Below are 24,790 nucleotides of genomic sequence, written 5' to 3'. Positions count from 1 at the left end.
AGTATTTTAATGCCAGCGGGTGGGCGCACAGGGGGAGGGAGGGGGAAAATACCGGGAACTTTATTTTAACAACAACAAAAAAAAGATTTTTCATTCCTTCGCTCCAGCGAACGCTGCTGGGAAGAAGGAATGAATTCTGGATTCAGCACCCAAAGCAGGGGACAGCGCTTACTGTAGCGCTGTCTCCTGCATGGTGCGTGTGGTACCCAGTCGGCACACGGACAGCACACGGCTGCCGCACGTGTGCCACACTGATGTCCCACGTGAGCACACGGACACACGGACACGGATAACTCTCGTACCGATTTTTCCGGTACCGGAATTATCTGGACGTGTGGGACAGGCCTTAGGTACATTTTCTCCTGGAACACTCCTTTAAAGAATGTTTTCAGAAGGAGAACCCATAGACCCTGGCTGGCTTCACTTGGCCTGCTCCAGCAAAGCAAGGTGTAAAAAAAATAAACACAAACATTTTCTTTCCAATTCAGGCTTTGGCCCAAACTCCTTTTTAAGGTGCAGCAATCTAATCAGGGAATAGAAGCCCTAGAATTTTTTTCTATGAGCTTTTCTCAGACTTATGAGAAAATGAACTGCCCCCTCCTACTGCTTGCTATACTCTCTGACCTTTACAGCATACCTTTTCAGCAATTTCTGCCTCTGCTCCAACCTGCAAAGCTGATGTGGCAACAGCAATCAGAGAAAGTTGGAGCCAGAATGATGAAGAATACTGTTTGGCACTCAATAAGTCCATGCCTCAGAGACTGCAAGCTATAATAAAAGCCAGAGGTGGTGCAACAAAATACTAGTGATGTGTTGGAGTGTTTTCTTGTTTGTTTTTCATGATTCCATAATTTTTTCCTCAGAACTGAGTGACTCCATAATTTTTCCCTATGCTTGGTTAAAAAAGTAACCATTACTGACTACCACATTTTTTGTTCTCGATTTCTTTTAGTGTTTCTTAAAGCCAGAAAGTTGCCATTTGAAATGACTTCAGTTTTGTGCCATGTCTGTGATCTGCTTTTTTTCTACAAACTTAAACAACTGAATGAACATTCTCCAAGGCCGGTGATTCCATAATTTTTGCCAGGGGCTATATTTGTAAACCAAACTATGAGTGGGTGATATATCCAAAAGAAGACTGTGATGATAACATTATAATATATGTGTTGCATAAAACTGATCATGTCCCCAGAAGAAGCCTGAGGAAGAGGTGAAACCCAAGGTCGGGCTTGTCGATCGTCATGGTATGTGATGGCTTTTGTTTGCACAGGATTTTTATGGGACAAGCGCTTTTAATTCATGTCTAAGAGTATTCTTAAAGGGAACCTGTCACCCCTAAAATCGAAGGTGAGCTCAGCCCACCAGCATCAGGGGCTTATCTACAGCATTCTGTAATGCTGTAGATAAGCCCCCTGATATATCCTGAAATATGAGAAAAGAGGTTAGATTATACTCACCCAGGGGCGGTCCCGCTGCGGTCCGGTGCCTCCCATCTTCTTACGATGACGTCCTCTTCTTGTATTCACGCTGCGACTGTTGAGGGCAGAGCAAAGTACTGCAGTGCGCAGGGAAAGGTCAGAGAGGCCCGGCGCTTGCGCACTGCAGTACTTTGCTCTGCCCTCAACAGCCGCAGCGTGAATACAAGAAGAGGACGTCATCGTAAGAAGATGGGAGGCCCAGGACCGGACCGCGACGCCCATCGGACCAGACCACCCCTGGGTGAGTATAATCTAACCTCTTTTTCTCATCTTTCAGGTAACATCGGGGACTTATCTACAGCATTACAGAATGCTGTAGATAAGCCCCTGATGCCGGTGGGCTTAGCCCATCTTCAATTTTGGGGGTGACAGGTTCCCTTTAATTCCCTAAAGTCTGGCCGACCTGAGCTATTTTCTTATTTTGCAGGGGTTCAACATCGGACTGGAGGATGAAACTGAGAACCGGCCTCCATTACTGATGATAACAAGAGGATCTTTTGCACTTGATTTTCCTCTGTTAATAAAAGGGTGGAAACAGTATTTTTTGGGGGGGAATTATTGCACTTTGTTGAGGGTTTTGAGGATTGACTCATCCGGACACCATCGCTCCTTTTTTGGCATTGTCCGGATTGCAGCTGTAGTTCGGTGTTATCTGCATCACATTAATCGCACTGAGCTGGAGAATCGTGTTTCCAGGTCATTTTAATCCTGGAAAAACTACGACAGAATTGCATTTTTTCACAATTTCACTGCAGTTGGATTTTTTCAGAGCATTATATGGTAGAGTAAATGGGGGGAGTGGGGTCATAAAAAAAAAATCTGTCTAAGGCCACGTTCCCACCATGCGTGTTTGGTGCGTTTGTGATGCTGCAGACTGTCAGGTGTGGGGACAGCAGAGACGCAGGCTAGGACCTCAGGTGAACACTGCAGTGACCGTATGATCCAGATGTGCCGTGTGCACTGCTAGGAGCAGACGCTAGGTGGCGAGCTTAGATGCGCCACTGGCCGTAGGAGACGTTCTACACCCCACTCGATGGTTGTACAGAGGGGAGAACGAGCGCTGAAGGCTAAGGCCGCTCGTCGCTGGAGGACCCCAGCTTCCTCCGGGGGTGAGAGGAGATAAAATGGCCGCCGTGAGGCCACCCGGGCCCGTCTCCCGTCGTTGTGTCCCTCTCCTTTTACGGACGGGAAGGTGAAGGCGTCGGCCCGGAGGACGGGGTGACGGAGGAACATGGGGTCTCAGACGCTGCAAATCCTCCGGCAGGGAGTGTGGGCTTCCATCACCGGGGGCTGGTACTACGACCCACACCAGAGCACCTTTGTCAACACCCTGCACCTCTACATATGGCTCTTCCTGCTCTGCTTCCCCTTCACCCTGTACATGGTGAGTGTGTCCTGCCCCCTCCATCTTGTGTGTACAGGCCTCATACTGGAGCTGTCAGCCCTGATCCGGGCACTGGGGGGTGGTGGTGGAGGGCACTGCTGGGAAGGGGGGGTGAGGGGGGGGTTAGGTGGACGCTGCTGGGGGTGGGCACTTCTAGGGAGTGGCGGTGGAGGGCACTGCTGGTGGGTCATAGGTGGGGGAGTGGGCACTGGGTGATGGTGGGTGGCATTGCTGGGAAGGGGGGTGATGGACACTGCTGGGGTGGGCACTGCTAGGGAATGGTGGTGGCGTTGGAGGGCGATGCTGGTGGGTTATGGAGGGCACAGGTGGGGGAGTGGGCACTGGGTGATGGTGGGTGGCATTGCTGGGAAGGGGGGTGGTGGGCACTGCTAGGGAGTGGCGGTGGAGGGCGATGCTGGTGGGTTATGGAGGGCACAGGTGCGGAAGTGGGCACTGTTGGGTGGTGGTGGAGGCATTGCTGGGAAGGGGGGGTGGTGGACACTGCTGGTGGTGGGCACTGCTAGGGAGTGGTGGCGGTGAGAACTGCTGAGTTGTGGCAGTGGAGGGCGCTACTGGGGGTTTATAGAGGGCACAGGTGTGGGAGTGGGCACTAGGTGGTGGCGGGGACACTGCTGGGGGTGGGCACTGCTAGGGAGTCGTGATGGCGGTGAGAACCGCTGAGTTGTGGCGGTGGAGGGCGCTGCTGGGGGATTATGGAGGGTGGTGGTGGGGGGGGTGGACACTGCTGGGGGTGGGCACTGCTAGGGAGTGGTGATGGCGGCGAGAACTGCTGAGTTGTGGCGGTGGAGGGCGCTGCTGGGGGTTATGGAGGGCACAGGTGGAGGAGTGGGCACTGGGGGACGGGCACTGCTAGGGACGGGCACTGCTAGGAACTGGTGGCAGCGGTGAGCACTGCTAAGTTGTGGTGGAGGACACTGATGGGGGGGAGGTGGAGGGCACTGCTGGGATGGGCACGGTTTGTTGGTGTGGGTGGTGGTGGACATTGCTATGATCCTGTGCTGCCAAGTGAGCAGTGTGATATATATAATACAGAAGGACAAGATGTATAACATAGGAGTATAGCCAAGACTGTGGAGTTGATATAAAATGGACCGACTCCTAAAATATATAATACATTGGTTACAGTAGTAGCATGTAGGATGTGCTGTAAATGTTTTCATAATAATTTGGGAAAGTTATGAAATGTCCTATAAATGTCTGTTCTGTTCCTGATGTAAGGAGCTCGGCTTTTAGATAAAATGAATCTGTGCTGCACTTTATGTACATGCTCAGTAGTGACCAGTGCTGTGGAGTCGTAGATGAGATGAATCTTTGCTGCACTTTGTACATGCTCAGTAGTGACCAGTGCTGTGGAGTCGTAGATGAGATGAATCTGTGCTGTACTTTATGTATATGCTCAGTAGTGACCAGTGCTGTGGAGTCGTAGATGAGATGAATCTGTGCTGCACTTTATGTACATGCTCAGTAGTGACCAGTGCTGTGGAGTCGTATATGAGATGAATCTGTGCTGCACTTTATGTACATGCTCAGTAGTGACCAGTGCTGTGGAGTCATAGATGAGATGAATCTGTGCTGCACTTTATGTACATTCTCAGTAGTGACCAGTGCCGTAGGGTTGTAGATGAGATGAATCTGTGCTGCACTTTATGTACATGCTCAGTAGTGACCAGTGCTGTGGAGTCATAGATGAGATGAATCTGTGCTGTACTTTATGTACATGCTCAGTAGTGACCAGTGCTGTGGAGTCATAGATGAGATGAATCTGTGCTGCACTTTATGTACATTCTCAGTAGTGACCAGTGCCGTAGGGTTGTAGATGAGATGAATCTGTGCTGCACTTTATGTACATGCTCAGTAGTGACCAGTGCTCTGGAGTCATAGATGAGCTGAATCTGTACTGCACTTTATGTACATGATCAGTAGTGACCAGTACTTTGGAGTCGTAGATGAGATGAATCTGTGCTGCTCTTCATGTACATGCTCAGTAGTGACCAGTGCTGGGGAGTCGTAGATGAGATGAATCTGTGCTGCACTTTATGTACATGCTCAGTAGTGACCAGTGCTGGGGAGTCGTAGATGAGATGAATCTGTGCTGCACTTTATGTACATGCTCAGTAGTGACCAGTGCTGGGGAGTCATAGATGAGCTGAATCTGTACTGCACTTTATGTACATGCTCAGTAGTGACCAGTGCTGTGGAGTCGTAGATGAGATGAATCTGTGCTGCACTTTATGTACATGCTCAGTAGTGACCAGTGCTGGGGAGTCGTAGATGAGATGAATCTGTGCTGCTCTTCATGTACATGCTCAGTAGTGACCAGTGCTGGGGAGTTGTAGATGAGATGAATCTGTGCTGCACTTTATATACATGCTCAGTAGTGACCTGTGCTGTGGAGTCATAGATGAGATGAATCTGTGCTGCACTTTATGTACATGCTCAGTAGTGACCAGTGCTGTGGAGTTGTAGATGAGATGAATCTGTGCTGCTCTTCATGTACATGCTCAGTAGTGACCAGTGCTGGGGAGTTGTAGATGAGATGAATCTGTGCTGCTCTTCATGTACATGCTCAGTAGTAAGGCATCTTACTGGACTGGCATCTGCACCATCGCAGCTATAGCCACAAAATTTTGCACAGTCACACGTCTGGACCCCGAGAGCGTCATAGGCTATGTTGTGAGGCGAAATTTTAACCCCGCGCGTTCCAATTCACCAAACAATTTTGCCCCTATCTACATAATGGGGAAAAAAGTGAAAGGAAAAGTGTAGGAGGCAAATTGACAGCTGCCAGATGTGAACAAGGGGGACTTAAAGAATGAGAGCGATGGCGCCAAAGAGTATATACCGTACAGTTGCTAAGGTGGGGCCCCGACATGGGATACTCACCACACACGGGGATATGAACACACACACAAAATGCGCCACACACTACCACATGCTTGAACACATATTACCCTTAGCACACATTTCACCACAAATACACCAACCTCGCCACATAAGTCGAAACACAAAAGTCGCCACTCAAAACTCGCCACGCGCAGAACTCGCCACATGCAAAAAATTGGCTCTTGCAAAACTCGCCACAAGTGCAAAACTCACCTCATGGAAAACTCGCCACACGCAAAACTTGCACACGCGGAAAAATTGTCACATGCACAAAAGTTGCAACACATGCAAAAGTTGCCTCACACAAAACTTTCACATACTCAAAAGGCACCACACATAAAACTCGCCACGCGCAAAACTCGCCATGCGCAAAACTTGCTGCACACAACTTGCTACACTAACCTGTCACATGCAACTCGACACACAAAAAGTTGCTACACGCATGTTGCCACACAAAACTCATCTCACAAAAGTCGCTACATGCATGTCGCCACACGCAACTCAACACACACAACTTGACAAACGAAACTCGCCCTAAAACACACACAAGTCTGGTATTATCCTTCAAAAATAAAAATCTAATTAATAAGCAGACAAACTACAACAAATGTACCATATAGAAAATACGGCAGCTGTCAGTCACATGACCTGTCTATTATGTGTATGTGTGAGCTAATATATACTGCCAGGGGGAGGGCTTCCTGTTGGCTGGGGATTTATCAGGCTGCCAATTTAGCTTACAAATACTGAGGTAAAAATACTGAGCAAATAACGTGTGAACGAGGTCTAATACAGGAGGAGATGACACACAGGTATATACTATATACAGGGGAGATGACACACAGATATATACTATATACAGGAGAGATGACACACAGGTATATACTATATAGAGGAGGAGATGACATACAGGTACATATATATATAGAGGAGGAGATGACATACAGGTACATATATATATACAGGAGGAGATGACATACAGGTATATACTATATACAGGAGGAGATGACACACAGGTATATACTATATACAGGAGCAGATGACCTACAGGTATATACTATATACAGGAGGAGATGACATACAGGTATATGCTATATATAGAAGATGACATGCAGGTATATACTATATATAGGAGGAGATGACACACAGATATATACTATATACAGGGGAGATGACACACAGGTATATACTATATACAGGAAGAGATGACATACAGGTATATACTATATATAGAAGGAGATGACATTCAGGTATATACTATATATAGGGGAGATGACACAAAGCAGGTATATACTATATACAGGGGAGATGACATACAGGTATATACTATATACAGGAGATGACATACAGATGTATACTATATATAAGGGAGATGAAAAACATGTATATTCTGAGGTGATGAGGTGAAAATGAGAGGTGTGAGGTGAAAATGAAAAGGTGAGTGCAAAATGAGGAGTGAGGAAAAATAGTGGAGTGATCAGAAAATGACAGATGTGAGGTTGAAATGACAAGTGTGAGGGGGAAAATGAAAGATGTGATTGGGAAAATGAGAGGCGTGATGGGAAAATAAGACAAGTGAGGTGCTATAACTAACCACAGATATTTACTATGCCCAGGCAACGCCGGGCTCTTCAGCTAGTCTACTATATAAAGCTGTATGTGTGTGTGTGTGTCCGGGATTGGCATCTGCACCGTCGCAGCTACAGCCACAAAATTTTGCACAGTCACACGTCTGGACCCCCGAGAGCATCATAGGCTATATTGTGAGGCGAAATTTTAACCCCGCGCGTTCCAATTCACCAAACAATTTTGCCCCTATCTACATAATGGGGAAAAAGTGAAAGGAAAAGTGTTGGAGGCATCGCAGCTACAGCCACAAAATTTTGCACAGTCACACGTCTGGACCTTGAGAGCGTCATAGGCTATGTTGTGAGGTGAAATTTTAACTCCGCGCTTTCCAATTCACCAAACTATTTTTCCCCTATCTACATAATGGGGAAAAGTGAAAGGAAAAGTGTTGGAGGCAAATTGACAGCTGCCAGATGTGAACAAGGGGGACTTAAAGAGTGAGAGCGATGGCGTCAAAGGGTATATACCGTACAGTTGCTAAGGTGGGACCCCGACATGGGATACTCACCACACACGGGGATATGAACACACACACACAAAATGCGCCACACACTACCACGTGCTTGAACACATATACCACCCTCTGCACACATTTCACCATACATACACCAACCTCGCCACATAAAAGTCGAAACACAAAAGTCGCCGCTCAAAACTCACCACGCGCAAAACTTGCCACATGCAAAAAATAGGCTCACGCAAAACTCGCCACAAGTGCAAAACTCACCTCATGGAAAACTCGCCACACGCAAAACTTGCACATGCGGAAAAATTGCCACATGCACAAAATTTGCAACACATGCAAAAGTTGCCTCACACAAAACTTGCACATACTCAAAAGGCACCAGACATAAAACTCACCACGCGCAAAACTCGCCATGCGCAAAACTTGCTGCACACAACTTGCTACACTAACCTGTCACATGCAACTCGACACACAAAAAGTTGCTACACGCATGTTGCCACACAAAACTCATCTCACAAAACTCGCTACATGCATGTCGCCACACACAACTCAACACACACAACTTGACAAACGAAACTCGCCCTAAAACACACACAAGTCTGGTATTAGCCTTCAAAAATAAAAATCTGATTAATAAGCAGACAAACTACAAGAGCAACAAATGTACCATATAGGAAATACGGCAGCTGTCAGTCACATGACCTGTCTATTATGTGTATGTGTGAGCTAATATATACTGCCAGGGGGAGGGCTTCCTGTTGGCTGGGGATTTATCAGGCTGCCAATTTAGCTTACAAATACTGAGGTAAAAATACTGAGCAAATAACGTGTTAACGAGGTCTAATACAGGAGATCACACAGGTATATACTATATACAGGGGAGATGACACACAGATATATACTATATACAGGAGAGATGACACACAGGTATATACTATATAAAGGAGGAGATGACATACAGGTACATACTATATACAGGAGGAGATGACATACAGGTATATACTATATACAGGAGGAGATGACACACAGGTATATACTATACTAGATTGTGGCCCGATTCTAACGCATCGGGTATTCTAGAATATGCATGTCCCCGTAGTATATGGACAATGACGATTCCAGAATTCGCGGCAGACTGTGCCCGTCGCTGATTGGTCGAGGCAACCTTTATGACATCATCGTCGCCATGGCAACCATTATGACATCATCGTCGCTGTGCCCGTCGCTGAATCAGAAACGTGGGATTTCTACGTCCTTTATGACATCATCGTCGCTGTGCCCGTTGCTGATTGGTCGAGGCCTGGCGGCCTCGACCAATCAGAGACGCGGGATTTCTACGTCGATACTGTGCTCGTCGCTGATTGGTCGAGGCCTGACGGCCTCAACCAATCAGAGACGTGGGATTTCCAGGACAGACAGACGGAAAAACCCTTAGACAATTATATATATAGATACAGGAGCAGATTACCTACAGGCATATACTATATACAGGAGGAGATGACATACAGGTATATGCTATATATAGAAGATGACATACAGGTATATACTTATACAGGAGGAGATGACACACAGATATATACTATATACAGGGGAGATGACACACAGGTATATACTATATACAGGAGGAGATGACATACAGGTATATACTATATATAGAAGGAGATGACATACAGGTATATACTATATATAGGAGGAGATGACATACAGGTATATACTATATATAGGAGATGACATACAGGTATATACTATATACAGGGGAGATGACACACGGCAGGTATATACTATATACAGGGGAGATGACATACAGGTATATACTATATACAGGAGATGACATACAGGTGTATACTATATATAACGGAGATGACAAACATGTATATACTGAGGTGAAAATGAGAGGTGTGAGGTGAAAATGAAAAGGTGTGAGTGCAAAATGAGGAGTGAGGGAAAATAGTGTAGTGATCGGAAAATGACAGATGTGAGGTCGAAATGACAAGTGTTAGGCAGGAATGAGAGGTGTGAGGGAGAAAATGAGAGATGTGATTGGGAAAATGAGAGGCGTGATGGGAAAATAAGAGAAGTGACGTGCTATAACTAACCACAGGTATTTACTATGCCCAGGCAACGCCGGGCTCTTCAGCTAGTCTACTATATAAATGTCTAAGGGTCACTTCCATCTTTCTGTCTGTCTGTCACGGATATTCATTGGTCTAGGCCTCTGTCTGTCATGGAAATCCAAGTCGCTGATTGGTCGTGGCAAAACGCCCACGACCAATCATTGACAGCCATAGTCTGGCAGCAAAATGGCCGCTGCTCTACTGCCCTGCAGTCAGCGCTGAGCGCTCACACAGGGTTAATGCTAGTGTTAACGGACGGCGGTGTAACGCACTCCGTTAACACAGCTATTTACCCTGTGTGACCAACTTTTTACTATTGATGCTGCGTATGCAGCATCAATAGTAAACAGATCTAATGTTACTAATAATAATAAAAAAAAGGTTATTCTCACCCTCCGATGTGGCGCCCTGTCCTCGGCAGTGCAAGCAGCAGGTTCCGGTGCCAAGGATGCTATGCGAGAAGGACCTGCCATGACATTACGGTCATGTGACCGCGACGTCATCACAGGTCCTGCGCTCATACCAACCCTGGGACCGGAAGCTGCCGCGTGCACAGCACACAGGCGACAGGGCTACAAGGGGCCCTTGGAAGGTGAGTAAATGTTTATTTTTTATTTTAAATCTTTTTTAAACATGCATATAGTGCCCACATTGCTATATACTATGTGGGCTGTTACATACTGCGTGGGCTCTGTTATATACTACATCTCTGCTATATACAACGTGACTTTGCAATATACTATGTGCTCTGTTATATACTACGTAGCTGTGCAATATACTTTGTGGCTGTCTGTTCTGTTATATACTACGTTGACTGTGCAATATACTACGTTGACTGTGCAATATACTACGTTGACTGTGCAATATACTACGTGGCTCTGCTATATTACTACGTGGCTCTGCTATATACCACGTGGCTCTGCTATATACTACGTAGCAATACACTACGCGGCTATGTTATATACTACGTGGCTGTGTTAAGCTCTGCTATATACTACATACGCTGTGTTACATACTACGTAGCGGTTATATACGACGTAGCTATGTTAGATAGTACATCAGTTCTGTTAGATACTACGTCACTGTGCAATATAGTACGTAGCCTGTGCTGTATACTACCTACATATTCTTGAATACCTGATACGTTAGAATCGGGCCACCATCTAGTGTATAATATAGGACTGTAAATATGAATGTTACATGAGGGCAAGATGTACAACACTAATGTTTAACATAAGGGTATAATACAGAGGGCAATATACATATTACAGGAGGACAAGATTTGTAAGATAAAGCATGGTTATAACAGATATAACTGGTATACAGGATTTCAAGATGTACAACACTAATGTATAGCATAGGGATATAATACAGGAGTTCAATATATACACTAATCAAAAAAAAAATAAAAGGAAAACTTAAACAACAGAATATAACTCCAAGTAAATCAAACTTCTGTGAAATCAAACTGTCCACTTAGGAAGCAACACTGACAATCAATTTCACATGCTGTTGTGCAAATGGAATAGACAACAGATGGAAATTATTGGCAATTATCAAGACACACTCAATAAAGGAGTGGTTCTGCAGGTTGGGGCCACAGACCAGATCTCGGTATCAATGCTTTCTGGCTGATGTTTTGGTCACTTTTGAATGTTGGTTGTGCTTTCACACTCCTTGTAGCATGAGATGGACTCTACAACCCACACAAGTGGCTCAGGTAGTGCAGCTCATCCAGGATGGCACATCAATGTGAGCTGTGGCAAGAAGGTTTGCTGTGTCTGGAGGCGCTAACAGGAGACAGGCCAGTACACCGAGAGATGTGGAGGGGGCCTTAGAAGGGCAACAACCCACCAGCAGGACCGCTATCTCAGCCTTTGTGCAAGGAGGAACAGGAGGAGCCCTGCAAAATGAGCCCTGCAAAATGACTTCCACCAAGCCACAAATGTGCATGTGTCTGCACAAACGGTTTGAAACCGACTCCATGAGGCTGGTCTGAGTGCCCAATGTCCACAGATGGGGGTTGGGCTCACAGCCCAACACCGTGCCGGATGCTTGGCATTTGCCACAGAACACCAGGATTGGCAAATTCGCCACTGGCGCCCTGTGCTCTTCAGATGAAAGCAGGTTCACACTGATTACATGTGACAGACATGACAGTCTGGAGATGCCGTGGAGAGCGATCTGCTGCCTGGAACATCCTTCAGCATGACCGGTTTGGCAGTGGGTCAGTAATGGTGTGGGGTGGCATTATTTTGCAGGGCCACACAGCCCTCCATGTGCTCGCTAGGGGAGACTGCCATTAGGTACCGAGATGAGATCCTCAGACCCCTTGTGAGACCATATGCTAGTGCGGTTGGCCCTGGGTTCCTCCCAATGCAGGACAATGCCAGACCTCATGTGGCTTGTGTGTCAGCAGTTCCTGCAAGATGAAGGCATTGAAGCTATGGACTGGCCCACCCGTTTGATTGAACATATCTGGGACATCATGTCTCGCACCATCCACCAACATCACATTGCACCACAGACTGTCCAGTAGTTGGTGGATGCTTTAGTCCAGGTCTGGGAGGAGATCTCTCAGGAGCCATCCGCCGCCTCATCAGGAGCATGCCCAGGCATTGTAGGGAGGTCATACAGGCACGTGGAGGCCACACATACTACTGAGCATCATCTCCTTGTCTTGAGGCATTTCCACTGAAGTTGGATCAACCTGTAACTTCATTTTCCTCTTTGATTTTGAGCATCATTCCAACTCCAGACCTCCGTGGGATATTAGTTGTGATTTACGTTGATAATTTTTAGGTTTTTGTTGTTCTCAACACATTACACTATGTCATGAATAAAGATTCACAACTGGAATATTTCATTCAGTGATATCTAGGATGTGGTATATTAGTGTTCCCTTTATTTTTTTGAGCAGTGTATAAGGAGCTGGACATGTGTAAAATACAACATGGGTATAACAGGAGGGCACGATGTTCTCCACTATATGGGTATAATGCATGAGGGCACAATGTATAACTGTATGGTACAACATGGGTATGACATAGGAATATACCGTAATACAGGAGAGTAAAATGTATACCACTGTAATATATATGGGACAAAGTCTGCTCACCTCGATCGGCGTAATGAGTGTTTTAGGCTTCCACCACCCCGCTCGGATCTAAGCCAGAGCAGCTGCAGCATGAACACTTGAAGAGCTAAGTGATCCAGCGAGGGATGAGGCTTCTAGTCTTGAAGGTAAGGCTTCTTTCACACTAGCGTTGTACGACGCATGACGCAATGCGTCGTTTTGGTGAAAAAACGCATCCTGCAAAGTTGGCTGCAGGATGCGTTTTTTTTCCCCATAGAGTAACATTAGCGACGCATTGCCACATATCGCAACCGTCGTGCGACAATGAGTGCATCTCAGGGTTAATAAGACCTACACATTTCGACTCCATGTCTTACTCATGGTCACCATGTCTATGGATTAAGTTTATATAATAATCTTTATTTTTATATAGCGCTAACATATTACGCAGCGCTTTACATTTTGCACACATTATCATCACTGTCCCCGATGGGGCTCACAATCTAAATTCCCTATCAGTATGTCTTTGGAATGTGGGAGGAAACCCACGCAAACACGGAGAGAACATACAAACTCCTTACAGATGTTGTCCAAGGTGGGATTAGAACCCAGGACTCCAGTGCTGCAAGGCTGCTGTGCTAACCACCGCGCCACCGTGGTGCCCCAAAAATACTGATTTTAAATGTTTTACCTTCCAGACTACAAGCTTCTTCCCTCACTGGATCACTTTTCGTGTCTGTGTAATATATATATATATATATAGTAGTACAAGAGGGCAATATTGTATATATATTGCACAAGTGTAAATATAGAACATTATGTAATATATGAATAGCCTAGGCATATCATGATGCAAGAAGGTAAATGACAATGATACTGTATCTGAATAGGAGGGATCAAATACAGGAGAGTAAGGCTATATTCACACTTTGCGGATTTTGCTGCGGATCCGCAGCGGATTTGACCGCTGCGGATCCGCAGCAGTTTCCCATGAGTTTACATTACAATGTAAACCTATGGGAAACAAAAAACGCTGTGCACATGCTGCAGAAAAATCCGTGCGGAAATGCTGCGGATTACATTCCGCAGCATGTCACTTCTTTTCTGCGGATTTTCACCTGCTCCAATAGAAAACTGCAGTTGAAAATCCGCAGAAGAAAACGCAGTAAAAACTGCAATAAATCCGCAGTAAAAACCGCGATGGATTTTCACTGCGGATTTTGCAATTCCGCTGCGGAAAAATCCGCAGTGGAATCTGCAAAGTGTGCACATAGCCTTAATGACATTTTGTAACATACTGTATAGCTATAACAAGGGCATGTAGTGTAATACGGGAGAAGAGCTATATATGACAGTGTAACTCAGGAAGGTAAATCTAGACCTTATGTAATGTGCACAGTTGGTGTAACAGGCATGGAATACACCACTTGGTGGTAAATGTAGGACTGGGACATACAGTGTGGGGATGGGATACAGGAGGGTAAATATATACCATGTTATTTACAAGGAAAAAAAATATTTCTATCCTATTAGACCGCAAATAGGAACGATCATTTCTTAATCCTCGGTCCTGTGATGTTTGATACCATAGATATGATACGGGAAGGTGAATTTATAACACAGTGGTACACAGCAAAGACATAAAGTAAATGTAGGACACTGACAATACAGCATAGTCCTATAATGCATGACTGGATGTATGGAACACTAATATATAAATAAATCTGTGGTAACATCTACAGCAGCAAAGAAATCTGATACTGCAGGCAGCCACAGATGAAATGGTTCCTCTGGTGTTGTAAGCCGTTCTGCCCTTCAGCCTGGAGCAGCCCCATTCACTCTGTGGGGCCGTGCTCAGCTTTTTCTGGCAGCCACATAGAGGATGAATGGAGCAGTGGTCAGGCGTCCAACTTGCTGCTCCATTTTGTAAATGAGATAAAAAAGAAAATCCCCATTCTGCTGATCTTTGGGTCCCATCGATCGGACCCCCAACAATCGGCAGATTTTCATCTTTTTCACAGGATGACCGCTTTGAAGACTAGCCTGTTCAAGCTAGGGCTAATGCAGGGTGTTAACATCTACAAGAAGATGATGTTATACAACTTTGTTCTTTTTCCAGTAAAGGAACAAGCGTGAAGCTTATTACCATAGTTTGTGCTGCATGCAGAGCTGGTGTAATGTCTGTTCTGCACTCTTGTGTAGTGTTGTACTAGTCACATCTTACTAGATGTTGGATCATGGCTGTGAGGATCTATCCAGCCAGGATAATTTGTCAGGTCAGCACTGCTGGTTAGTGGTCCGTTCTAAGCGGCAGTTTTCCTCCTAACTCATCACATAGAGACATATGCTACCTGCTAGTGTGAATATGGCTGTGAGCTGCAGGGCAGTGACGTTCAGCCTCTGCTCTCCACATCATTGATCTTCTCTCCAGGTGTTGTGCAACTGCAACTCTCAGCATGCCAACACAGCCTGCATCTGCTTGGTTGCACAAGCAAAATTAATAAGTACATGGTCATTCTGCTGTGCCCATCTAAGTAGGCACATGATTGCCGCAACCAGTACAAATGAAGGCGAGCTAGTGATCATGGACTGATGGTTCTAGAGTGGTGAGAATTAAAGGAGATTGTGGACTTTTTCACTTGGGGCTACTTAGAAACTTTTTGTAGGGCCAAACTCCAGTTGTAAGGGGTTTTTCCCATCTTAGCAGATGATGGCATATGGCACTAGGCTATGCCATCTCAAAATGATCATTGGTGTTCTTGCTTCTAGAACACCCACTGATCCTGAAATTGACGGGGCTGCAGCACTTTGTTCCAGTCGGTGTTTCCTTGGCCACCTGACTAGATTACAGCTGGCCCTAGTCGCTTGAATGGAGGGCTGGCAGTCATGATGTAGGACGGACTGCCGAGGGTATGCATTGCTGAAGTAGCACTGTGGCCCCTTTATTCTTAGGATTGGAGATTGCAACCCTAGCTATGGCATATCCTAACGATTTTTTTTAAATTATTTTATTTATTTTTTACTTGTTTAGAAGCGAATATCCTTCTTAACTGTCCGAAGAATTTTTGTTGAGTTGTTTGAGGCGGTTTGCTGGTTGTCGTGTAGCAAGACCGTGATGGCGACTGTTTTTGTTTTTTTTCCCCAGCAGTCATCTGTGTTATGCTGCCTCACAATTCCAATGGGTTGGAAGTGTAATATAGTAACTAAAAGCGGGGCTCTCCCATAAACATCCAGAGGGAAGGGTATAAATATTCGACCAGCACTCCAATTGACAGCTAATGTTGATGCATGTTACCACTGAGGGGTCATCGTTCTTGTCATCACCAGTGGTCAGAACCCATTTATCTGTCCTGAGGATGGTAATACACAGCTCATCATTCAGAGCTCTGCTAGATCTGCAGCAGTGAAAACAGGGGTTCTATCTCAACTACAGCACCCAGTAAGTGACACATCGCTATAATCGTGGTCTCTGCCTCTTCATCATGCTTCTGATGGATTACGTGGCAAATAACCTGCTAAGCTCCCATACATTGGATAAGTTAGCAGATTTGGGGCTTTTACAGTGGTAGATGTTTGGGAAGGCGGATGAGATTGCGGTATGTTGAATTTTAACATGCCTGTCTCATCTGTGGGGAGATATAAGCTGCTGCCAAAATGGTCTTGCAGTGATGTGTGCATGTTTATCTGGAGGTTAGGGGAGAAGACGAATAGTAAGGCAGCACCATACACATTGGCCGGCCACGTCCCATAACTTGCTCATGTTCCTGATAACAATCTCACCTCTGCTTGACCTATGTGCTATCGCTGTCACATACAGTTATTGTCTGCCAACATTGCCTGCAGCATACTGCTAATTGGAGAGCCAAGCCAAAGAGCAAATTGCAAAGATCATCATGGGATAGTTCAGGACACGGGTGATAAAGGAATGTTTTCCGGCTTTGTCCTGAATCCATCAGATGGCAACATAGGCCTGTAATATATATTGCACCATTTGAGATATGTTATGACGCTATTAGAAGCCATTGTGAATATTGGAAGAAAAGGTCATTCATTTGTGTGAGAAAGCTGGATCCAATTCTTGGTATTTATACAAAAGGAGCATGTGTCAGCTTGTAAGTGTTGTAACCGTGTGCAGTAGGTGGTGTTCTTCTCCACGTTATGTTGAGGCTCCTAACCTTTTGTCAGCTTAAAAATAAATCTAGCTATTTTTCTAATCTGATTGTTAGAGCTTACTATTCTTCCAAGTATCACCGATTCATAAGTTTCCGGCAGCAGTCTTAGTTTGGCAGCTCCACTTCTATCTTGGGCTTGAAGCAAGAGTGCTTTATGGTGCAAGTCTGTATGGGCTACCTGTTGACAGATCATTTGTGACTCAACCAGTCCCTTTGTCTGTCCATCTGCTATGAGATGAGGGGGCTGGCTTAAGGTACCGTCACACTGAGCAACTTTCCAACGATCACGACCAGCGATACGACCTGCCCGTGATCGTTGGAAAGTCCTTGTCTGGTTGCTGGGGAGCTGTCACACAGACAGCTCTCCAGCGACCAACGATGCCGAAGTCCCCGGGTAACCAGGGTAAACATCGGGTTACTAAGCGCAGGGCCGCGCTTAGTAACCCGATGTTTACCCTGGTTACCTTTTGTAAAAGTAAAAAAAAAAAAAAAAAAAAACACTACATACTTACATTCCGGTGTCTGTCACGTCCCTCGTCGTCAGCTTCCCGCACTGACTGTGAGCGCCGGCCGTAAAGCAGAGCACAGCGGTGACGTCACTGCTGTGCTTTATGGCCGGCGCTGACAGTCAGTGCGGGAAGCTGACGACGAGGGACGTGACAGACACCGGAATGTAAGTATGTAGTGTTTTTTTTTTTTTACTTTTACAAAAGGTAACCAGGGTAAACATCGGGTTACTAAGCGCGGCCCTGCGCTTAGTAACCCGATGTTTACCCTGGTTACCCGGGGACTCATCGCTGGATCTGCGTCACACACGCCGATCCAACGATGACAGCGGGTGTTCCAGCGACAAAATAAAGTTCTGGCCTTCTAGCTCCGACCAGCGATGTCACAGCAGGACCCTGATCGCTGCTGCGTGTCAAACACAACGAGACCGCTATCCAGGACGCTGCAACGTCACGGATCGTTATTGTTCTAAAGTTGCTCAGTGTGAAGGTACCTTTAGATATTGAAGCGAGCCATCTCGCAAGTCTCTTCCACTCAAAGCACTGATAATGTAAACTCCCCATTGTCGAGCACTGGACCGGAAGGGGATCTTTTGAACCCTGGACTGCTGCGGAGATCGTTGGACCGAGACCCCTTTAAAAATAAAAGTAGATAAGCTCTATATAATCATACTGACTAGATATCTGAAGGCCTGATAACTCCAGGAATGCACTTTCTTGAGCATGTCACCTCTCTGGTATGTTTAGTAACCTAACCCAGATTTTGTGAGTTGGGGTGATGTGCCTCATGATCTGTACTTATTACTTGCTATAAATATATTCTGTATACATTTCCAGCTATAGTTACAATATAGATTCTGCTGCTAGAGCTTTTATTTCTTTATACACTGCTAGTCCTCTCTGATGGTAATGAATTCCATCTTTAGAGGATCTGAGCTCATTGAGCCAATAATCAATGGGCTGGGCTCCTTAGATATTGAAAATTCCATCTAGTTGAGTATTCCTGCACCCTCTGTCAATAATATATCATGTTCTCTATGGTGTAACAAGTAAGTGAACAAGGCCAACTAAAGTTCCCTGCACAGGCCAGTGGTCCTGCAAAGCTGGTGCTGTGGTCCTCCTGCTGTCAGGATCAGTGGGTGCTCAGGATGTGAATCGCTGTAGGCAACTTGTGATGAGGCACCCAGCAATTGGGGACCAATCAATCCAGGAGGGACTAGTTGAGGCTCTTATTCATTTTCCATATCACCTATCGTGTTTAGCTGAACAATGTCCATTATGATAAAACCCCTTTAAGCACCAATCAATGTTGGATAGTTACCATCAAAGTGGAGAAATGATACCGCGGTGCAGTTAGGCTTGCAGATCAGGTTGTCCATTCTGAAGGAACCACTGGGGTGAAGTGGAGAAAGAGGTAGGGGATGGATCAGGAGGTAGAGCTGACTTGCTGCCCTATTGTACAGTGACGTAAGAAACCTAATATCTGTTATAACTGAAAGAAATCGATAACAAAAATATATTCTCTGTGGATCCATCATGATATTTTTGGCCAGTGTAAGCAGTGCCTTACTTAGCTGCCTTTTTTGCGTGCTTTTGCATACATTTTTTTTTTTTTTTTTTTGGCGTATGTAAAGACATAAAGGTGAGAATTACAAGCTGGGGTCATTCATGACCAGAGGAATTTTAAGCTGTTTAAATGCTTTAATCTGTAAAAGAGTTGGCAATTGTGTGGTGTGTTGTGTTCGGGTATAGTGTACCCATCACCTGCTTGTGCCAGACCTTTTTTTTTTTTTTTTTAAAGAAAATAGGCAGTCACATTCTAAATCTTTGATGGACTATGATTAATTAAAAAAAAAATAGCAAACTTTTTTCCTAAGCAGCGTCGAGAGTCTGGTCCAAACTTGCAGTTTGAAGGCTCTCCGCATGTTGATCAGCATCCTACAACCTTCTGTGGTCACACTCGGTTTATTGTATGTTCGAGGATCATTTTTGCTGTCTGTATATACATGGAACCACAGGTAACAGACTTTTCCGCATGCAATCCTTTCCGTCTAGAAATCATCGTTTGCATTGAAAGGTACAGCATATATAAGACAAGCTTTCCATTTTGCGAAAAAAGCTTTGGAGGGAAATGGTGCACAAAATAGGGTAACCCATGAAAGAGGAGGAAAAGAAAAATAAGTTGGTATCACTCACCTAAGGCGTTGCATGGAAGATCCTCGTCCTCAAATCCAACTACTGCTGCCTTGGAGGCGGAGGAGATTCCCCCCCCCCCCCCCCCCCCCAGGTAAAATTCACCCAAAGAATAAAAAACTATTTGAAATAGGCTGCTCGACTGGATGAACATCTCTTGCTGCAAAAGTTGTAGATGGACACCACACTGGCATCTGTCTCAAGTCTCAAAGAAAACATATCACTTGTATTTTTTACTGCAGTTAAAAGAAGTGACCTGACAATAAAGGTGTTTTCCCAATACTTAACAATACATGTCAATATGAAGGCTCAATAGTGTCCCGGAACATGGCTGGTTGTGATTTTGATTTATTTGGTAAGTGTTTTCTGCTTCATGAACCGCTAGCAGATTCTTCACTGTTGAATGGAGTTAAAAAAAATCAACAAAAAAAAACGTACAAGATACTAAAAAAATGCTGAAAAATCTGGGGAAAGCTAGTGAACTCAGGAAACAAAAAAAGTTTTCTGGAGTGTCTGCTTGAAAAACCAGACATTTTTGCCCCCCTGAAAAAACCCCATTGTGTGAACATGTATAGGAAGTCTTTCCTGTAGGGTGCTGTATGGTGGCATATACAATCTGGTCTGCCAACCACTTCTGTCTTCACCCTTGAGTCCTCTGTAGGAAACTGCTAGCATCATCCCTTAAGGGGAGTGTGGAAATAGAACCACACTCCTGCATCTGGATCTGCCCCACCAGGCGACTATTCCTTCACACTGTGTCATATGTAGGGAAGTGGTGAACAATGTGCAAAAATGTAACTTATTCAGTTCTGGGCTTTTTAGTTTTCTCATTTGTATCTGGAAGGCAAGTTTGCAGCCTATTTGTGTAACACATGCAAGTATATATGATTCACTGCCACCTTCTGTGACGTAGCATGGAATGATGGGGGTTGTGTTGTCTGGCATTTGTGGTCTTACAGCTTCCTTAGGGCATCTTTGAAACAAGCCAAGTGGCATGTTTTTCCTCCCTTTTCTGGAACACAACTCAGGTGATAATAGTGGTAGGTTTCCTTGCAGTCTGAACAGCTGCAGCCATTGTGTCTGGGCTCCATTCATAACAAGCCATTGTTACATGTAGTCGCCAGGAAGCCTTTCAGAAACCAGTCTCTGCTTGTGAGCTGCATCTTGTTTCTTGAAAGGAATAGATTATTCTCTAAGTTCCATGCAGTAGAAAAATTATTTTCTATCATGCTTCCCTGTGATGCAAATTTGGATACTGTATTACTTTGATTTTCAGAAAAAAAGGGGAAATCTGATCTAAAGAAAGATGCACATCTTGTATAACAGAGACAGACCTCTGCAAGGAGTTTGTTCTCCTTTTTTTGTGTGGGTTTCCTGCCATACTCCCAAGGCACACTGACTGGGAATAATGATGAGTGAACGTGCTGGGATAAGGTGTTATCTGAGCATGCTCGTGTACTAACAGTGTCTTCGGCGTACTCGAAAAGTATGTTCGAGTCTCCGTGGCTGCATGACTCGCGGCTGTCTCGATAGCCACAACAGTGCAGGGATTGCCTAACGGGCAGTCCCTCCACAACAAACCTGCCAAGAGAGGGCTGCCCACCAAAGCTGTCAGTTCGGCCAAGGATGACATTAATCAGAGAGGCAGCACAGAGACGAAAGATAACCCGGAAGGAGCTACAGAGTTCCCAAGCAGAGACTGGAGTATATGTCCATTTGACCATAAAAAGCCATACATTCCATAGAGATGGCCTTTATGGAGCAGTGAGAAGAAAAAAGCCTTTACTTACACACAAAAAGTGTAAGGCTTATTTTAAGTTTGCCAAGACATGTGGGATACTCCCCAAATGTATGGAGGAAAGGTACTGTGGTCAGGTGAGACCAAATATAAACTTTTTGGCCACCAAGGTAAACGCTGTCATCTGGCGCCAAAACCAACACGGCTCATCACCTCAAGAACACCATACTCCCAGTAAAAACATGGTGGTGTCAGCATCATGCTGTGTTTGGTTTTTTTCTAGTACAGAAAAAATTGTCCCGAGGGGAAGATGGATGGTGCTACATACAGGGATATCCTAGAGCAAAACCTGTTTCCGTCTATCAGTGATTTGAGACTGAGACGAAGGTTCACCTGCGAACAAGACAATGACCCAAAGCATACTGCTGAAGCAACACTCGAGTGGTCTAAGGTGAAACGTGTAAATGTTTTGGAGTGGCCTAGTCACAGCCCAGACCTCAGTCCGATTGAGAATCTGGGGTCAGACTTGAAGATTGCTCTTTATCGGAGGAAACCTTCTAACCTGAAAGAGCTGTAGCCTTGATGAGTGGGCAAAAATCCCAGCAGCAAGAAAGCTCATAAGGACTTATCCAAAGCAGCTTGCAGCTGTAATTGCTGCTAAAGGAGGCTTTAAAAAGTCCTGACTTTACGGGGGTGGTGAATAGTTATGCACTGAAGTTATCAGTCATTTTGTCCTATTTGTTTGCTTCACAATAAAAAGTAAAAACCAAAGGTTCACAGTTGTAGGCATGTTCTTTACATGAACTGATGCAAACGCTAAAAAATGACATTCCAGGTTGTGAATTGGCAATTGCCAAGGAGGTGAATACTTTTGCAAGCCACTGTATTTCCGTGCCTTAAATGGGGTTATCCAAGTAGTTCTCAGTTCCATCGCCGCCCCAGCACTGTCTGCACTCTCTCCTTGAGCTAGCATGAGCCCTGCAGCCAGTTACTCCACTCTCACCACCAAAATCAACAGGAAGTCAGAGCAGTGGCTAGCCGCTCACTACTTAACGTTTGATTAGTGTGAAAGCAAGACTAGTGATTGGCTGCAGGGCTTGCGTGACCTAGCAATTTGACATGAGTGCCGCCACCAGCGCGAGAGGGGAGTCTGTGTTATTACTGATTGGGCCGTGGTGGCGGGTGGAGTTTGTCTGGCCCTACACTTAGTAGTGGCCTAAAGCTGTCATTTTCTATGCCTCTTCTACTTGCAGTGTGTTTTTGCAGGCTACATTGTGATAATCATGTGATTCAAATGGTGAAATCAGATTGTTTTTTAGGTGGGGAGTTATGATTTACTCCTGGAGTATGTGACACACTGTTCTTCTTTGCCTGGGAAGGAAATGAGTCAGTCATAACAGAACGATGTAGTTAGCAGCGGTCATTCTTAGAAATGAATGTGTGGTTTTGCACAACTTTTGTCTTGTGAAAGCATAAGAGTAATTTTCAGTCTCTTCCTTGTACTGGAGGCAGTGACGCTGCAGTACACACGCGCCCGGCCGTTCTCGCAGCTCGGCCTGCGTTACATTCCGCAAACACAGTTGGCAAACTTCCCATAACACCTATACTTCATAGATTGCAGTGGGGAGTTTACAGAGAAAGGAACAAATAGAAGTATAGAAAATCTTCATCTGTCCACATATCCCATAATGTCGAGAGACGGTCGATGTGTGACAGTGAACAATTAATGGGTAAGTGTCTGCAGGCCAGGGGATGGGTTAAAATTCCTTTTTTGTGGTTTTTCAGTGCATCTTACTTTTTGCAGACATGCAGATGCGTATCGACTAGATAAGCATAACCACGCTCAATTCAAGTGTATTAAGCGAGGACAGTAGTTATATAGAAAATGTTCAGCACAGCCAAAAGGAGGAGGTGCACGGTCATAGGTTCCCAAGCCTTTATGTAAAATACAAGTGACTAGCACACTCCAAAAGTGTTGTGATGCAAAGTGGGGGTTTTATTTACATACAGTATTCACAAACGTTTCGGTCGTTACTGGACCTTCATCAGTGTGCTAATATACGAGTATGCTTAGAGAAGCCCCGAGTAGCAAAGTTAGATTGCATCAATAAGAAGCAGGGCCGCGCTTAGTAACCCGATGTTTACCCTGGTTACCATCCTAAAAGTAAAAAAAAACAAACACTACATACTTACCTACAGCCGTCTGTCCTCCAGCGCTGTGCTCTGCACTCCTCCTGTACTGTCTGTGTGAGCACAGCGGCCGGAAAGCAGAGCGGTGACGTCACCGCTCTGCTTTCCGGCTGACCGACGCTCACAGCCAGTACAGGAGGAGTGCAGAGCACAGCGCCGGGGACAGACGGCTGTAGGTAAGTATGTAGTGTTTGTTTTTTTTTACTTTTAGGATGGTAACCAGGGTAAACATCGGGTTACTAAGCGCGGCCCTGCGCTTAGTTACCCGATGTTTACCCTGGTTACCAGTGAAGACATCGCTGAATCGGTGTCACACACGCCGATTCAGCGATGTCTGCGGGGAGTCCAGCGACCAAATAAAGTTCTGGACTTTCTTCCCCGACCAGCGACAGCACAGCAGGGGCCTGATCGCTGCTGCCTGTCACACTGGACGATATCGCTAGCGAGGACGCTGCAACGTCACGGATCGCTAGCGATATCGTCTAGTGTGACGGTACCTTAAGTCCGGACAACCACTTCAAGAACTGAGTCGTTTTTAATTTTCAGATTTACTTCTCGTTGCCTAGGTTACATACCACTCCCGCGATCTAGCTGCCGAACATGAGAAGTGTTTACAAGCTTTTTCCAAATGAATTGGCTGGGGCGCAATGCTTATTTCCAATCCCGGCCTGCTTCAGTGCTTTTCTGACGCTGCAGAGGCAAAGCTCCAACCTATATAGCAAGTATAAATTTTATATGTGGTTGCTCCTGCTTCAGAGGATGGGGCAATTCCTTTTAAGGGATAGAATAAGATTTTCTGAGTGTATTTGCTCATGGGGTTGGGGGAGGGGGGTATTCAGAATTTGTAGCTTTAAATATGGTTCACAGAACATGTTATGGTCATCTGAAAGACAACAAAATCCGGGACTTTAACTACCCGGATATTAACTGGGAAACAGAA

At 45.3% G+C, this 24,790-nt stretch overlaps 1 protein-coding gene across 7 annotated transcripts in view; it reads left to right on the top strand.

Annotated features, from left to right (window-relative positions):
• The first annotated feature begins 2,494 nt into the window (after window positions 1-2,494).
• The window catches only part of PCNX1 (pecanex 1), a 122,761-nt gene continuing 100,465 nt past the window's right edge, over window positions 2,495-24,790 (top strand). For 4 of the 7 annotated variants that reach the window (XM_069731516.1, XM_069731510.1, XM_069731494.1 and 1 more), the window contains exon 1: window positions 2,573-2,862. In XM_069731516.1, the coding sequence (XP_069587617.1) occupies window positions 2,710-2,862 (153 nt within the window). In that variant the 5' untranslated portion in view covers window positions 2,573-2,709. Of the gene's footprint in view, window positions 2,863-24,790 lie in introns of all 7 variants that reach the window. The other 3 variants (XM_069731541.1, XM_069731533.1, XM_069731501.1) reach the window with 2 other exon arrangements.

Source organism: Ranitomeya imitator, chromosome 1 (assembly GCF_032444005.1).
Source record: "Ranitomeya imitator isolate aRanImi1 chromosome 1, aRanImi1.pri, whole genome shotgun sequence".
In the NCBI taxonomy this organism is placed as follows: Eukaryota; Metazoa; Chordata; class Amphibia; order Anura; family Dendrobatidae; genus Ranitomeya; species Ranitomeya imitator.
Note: the sequence above shows the minus strand (reverse complement) of the source record. Positions and strands in the feature narration are given on the sequence as shown.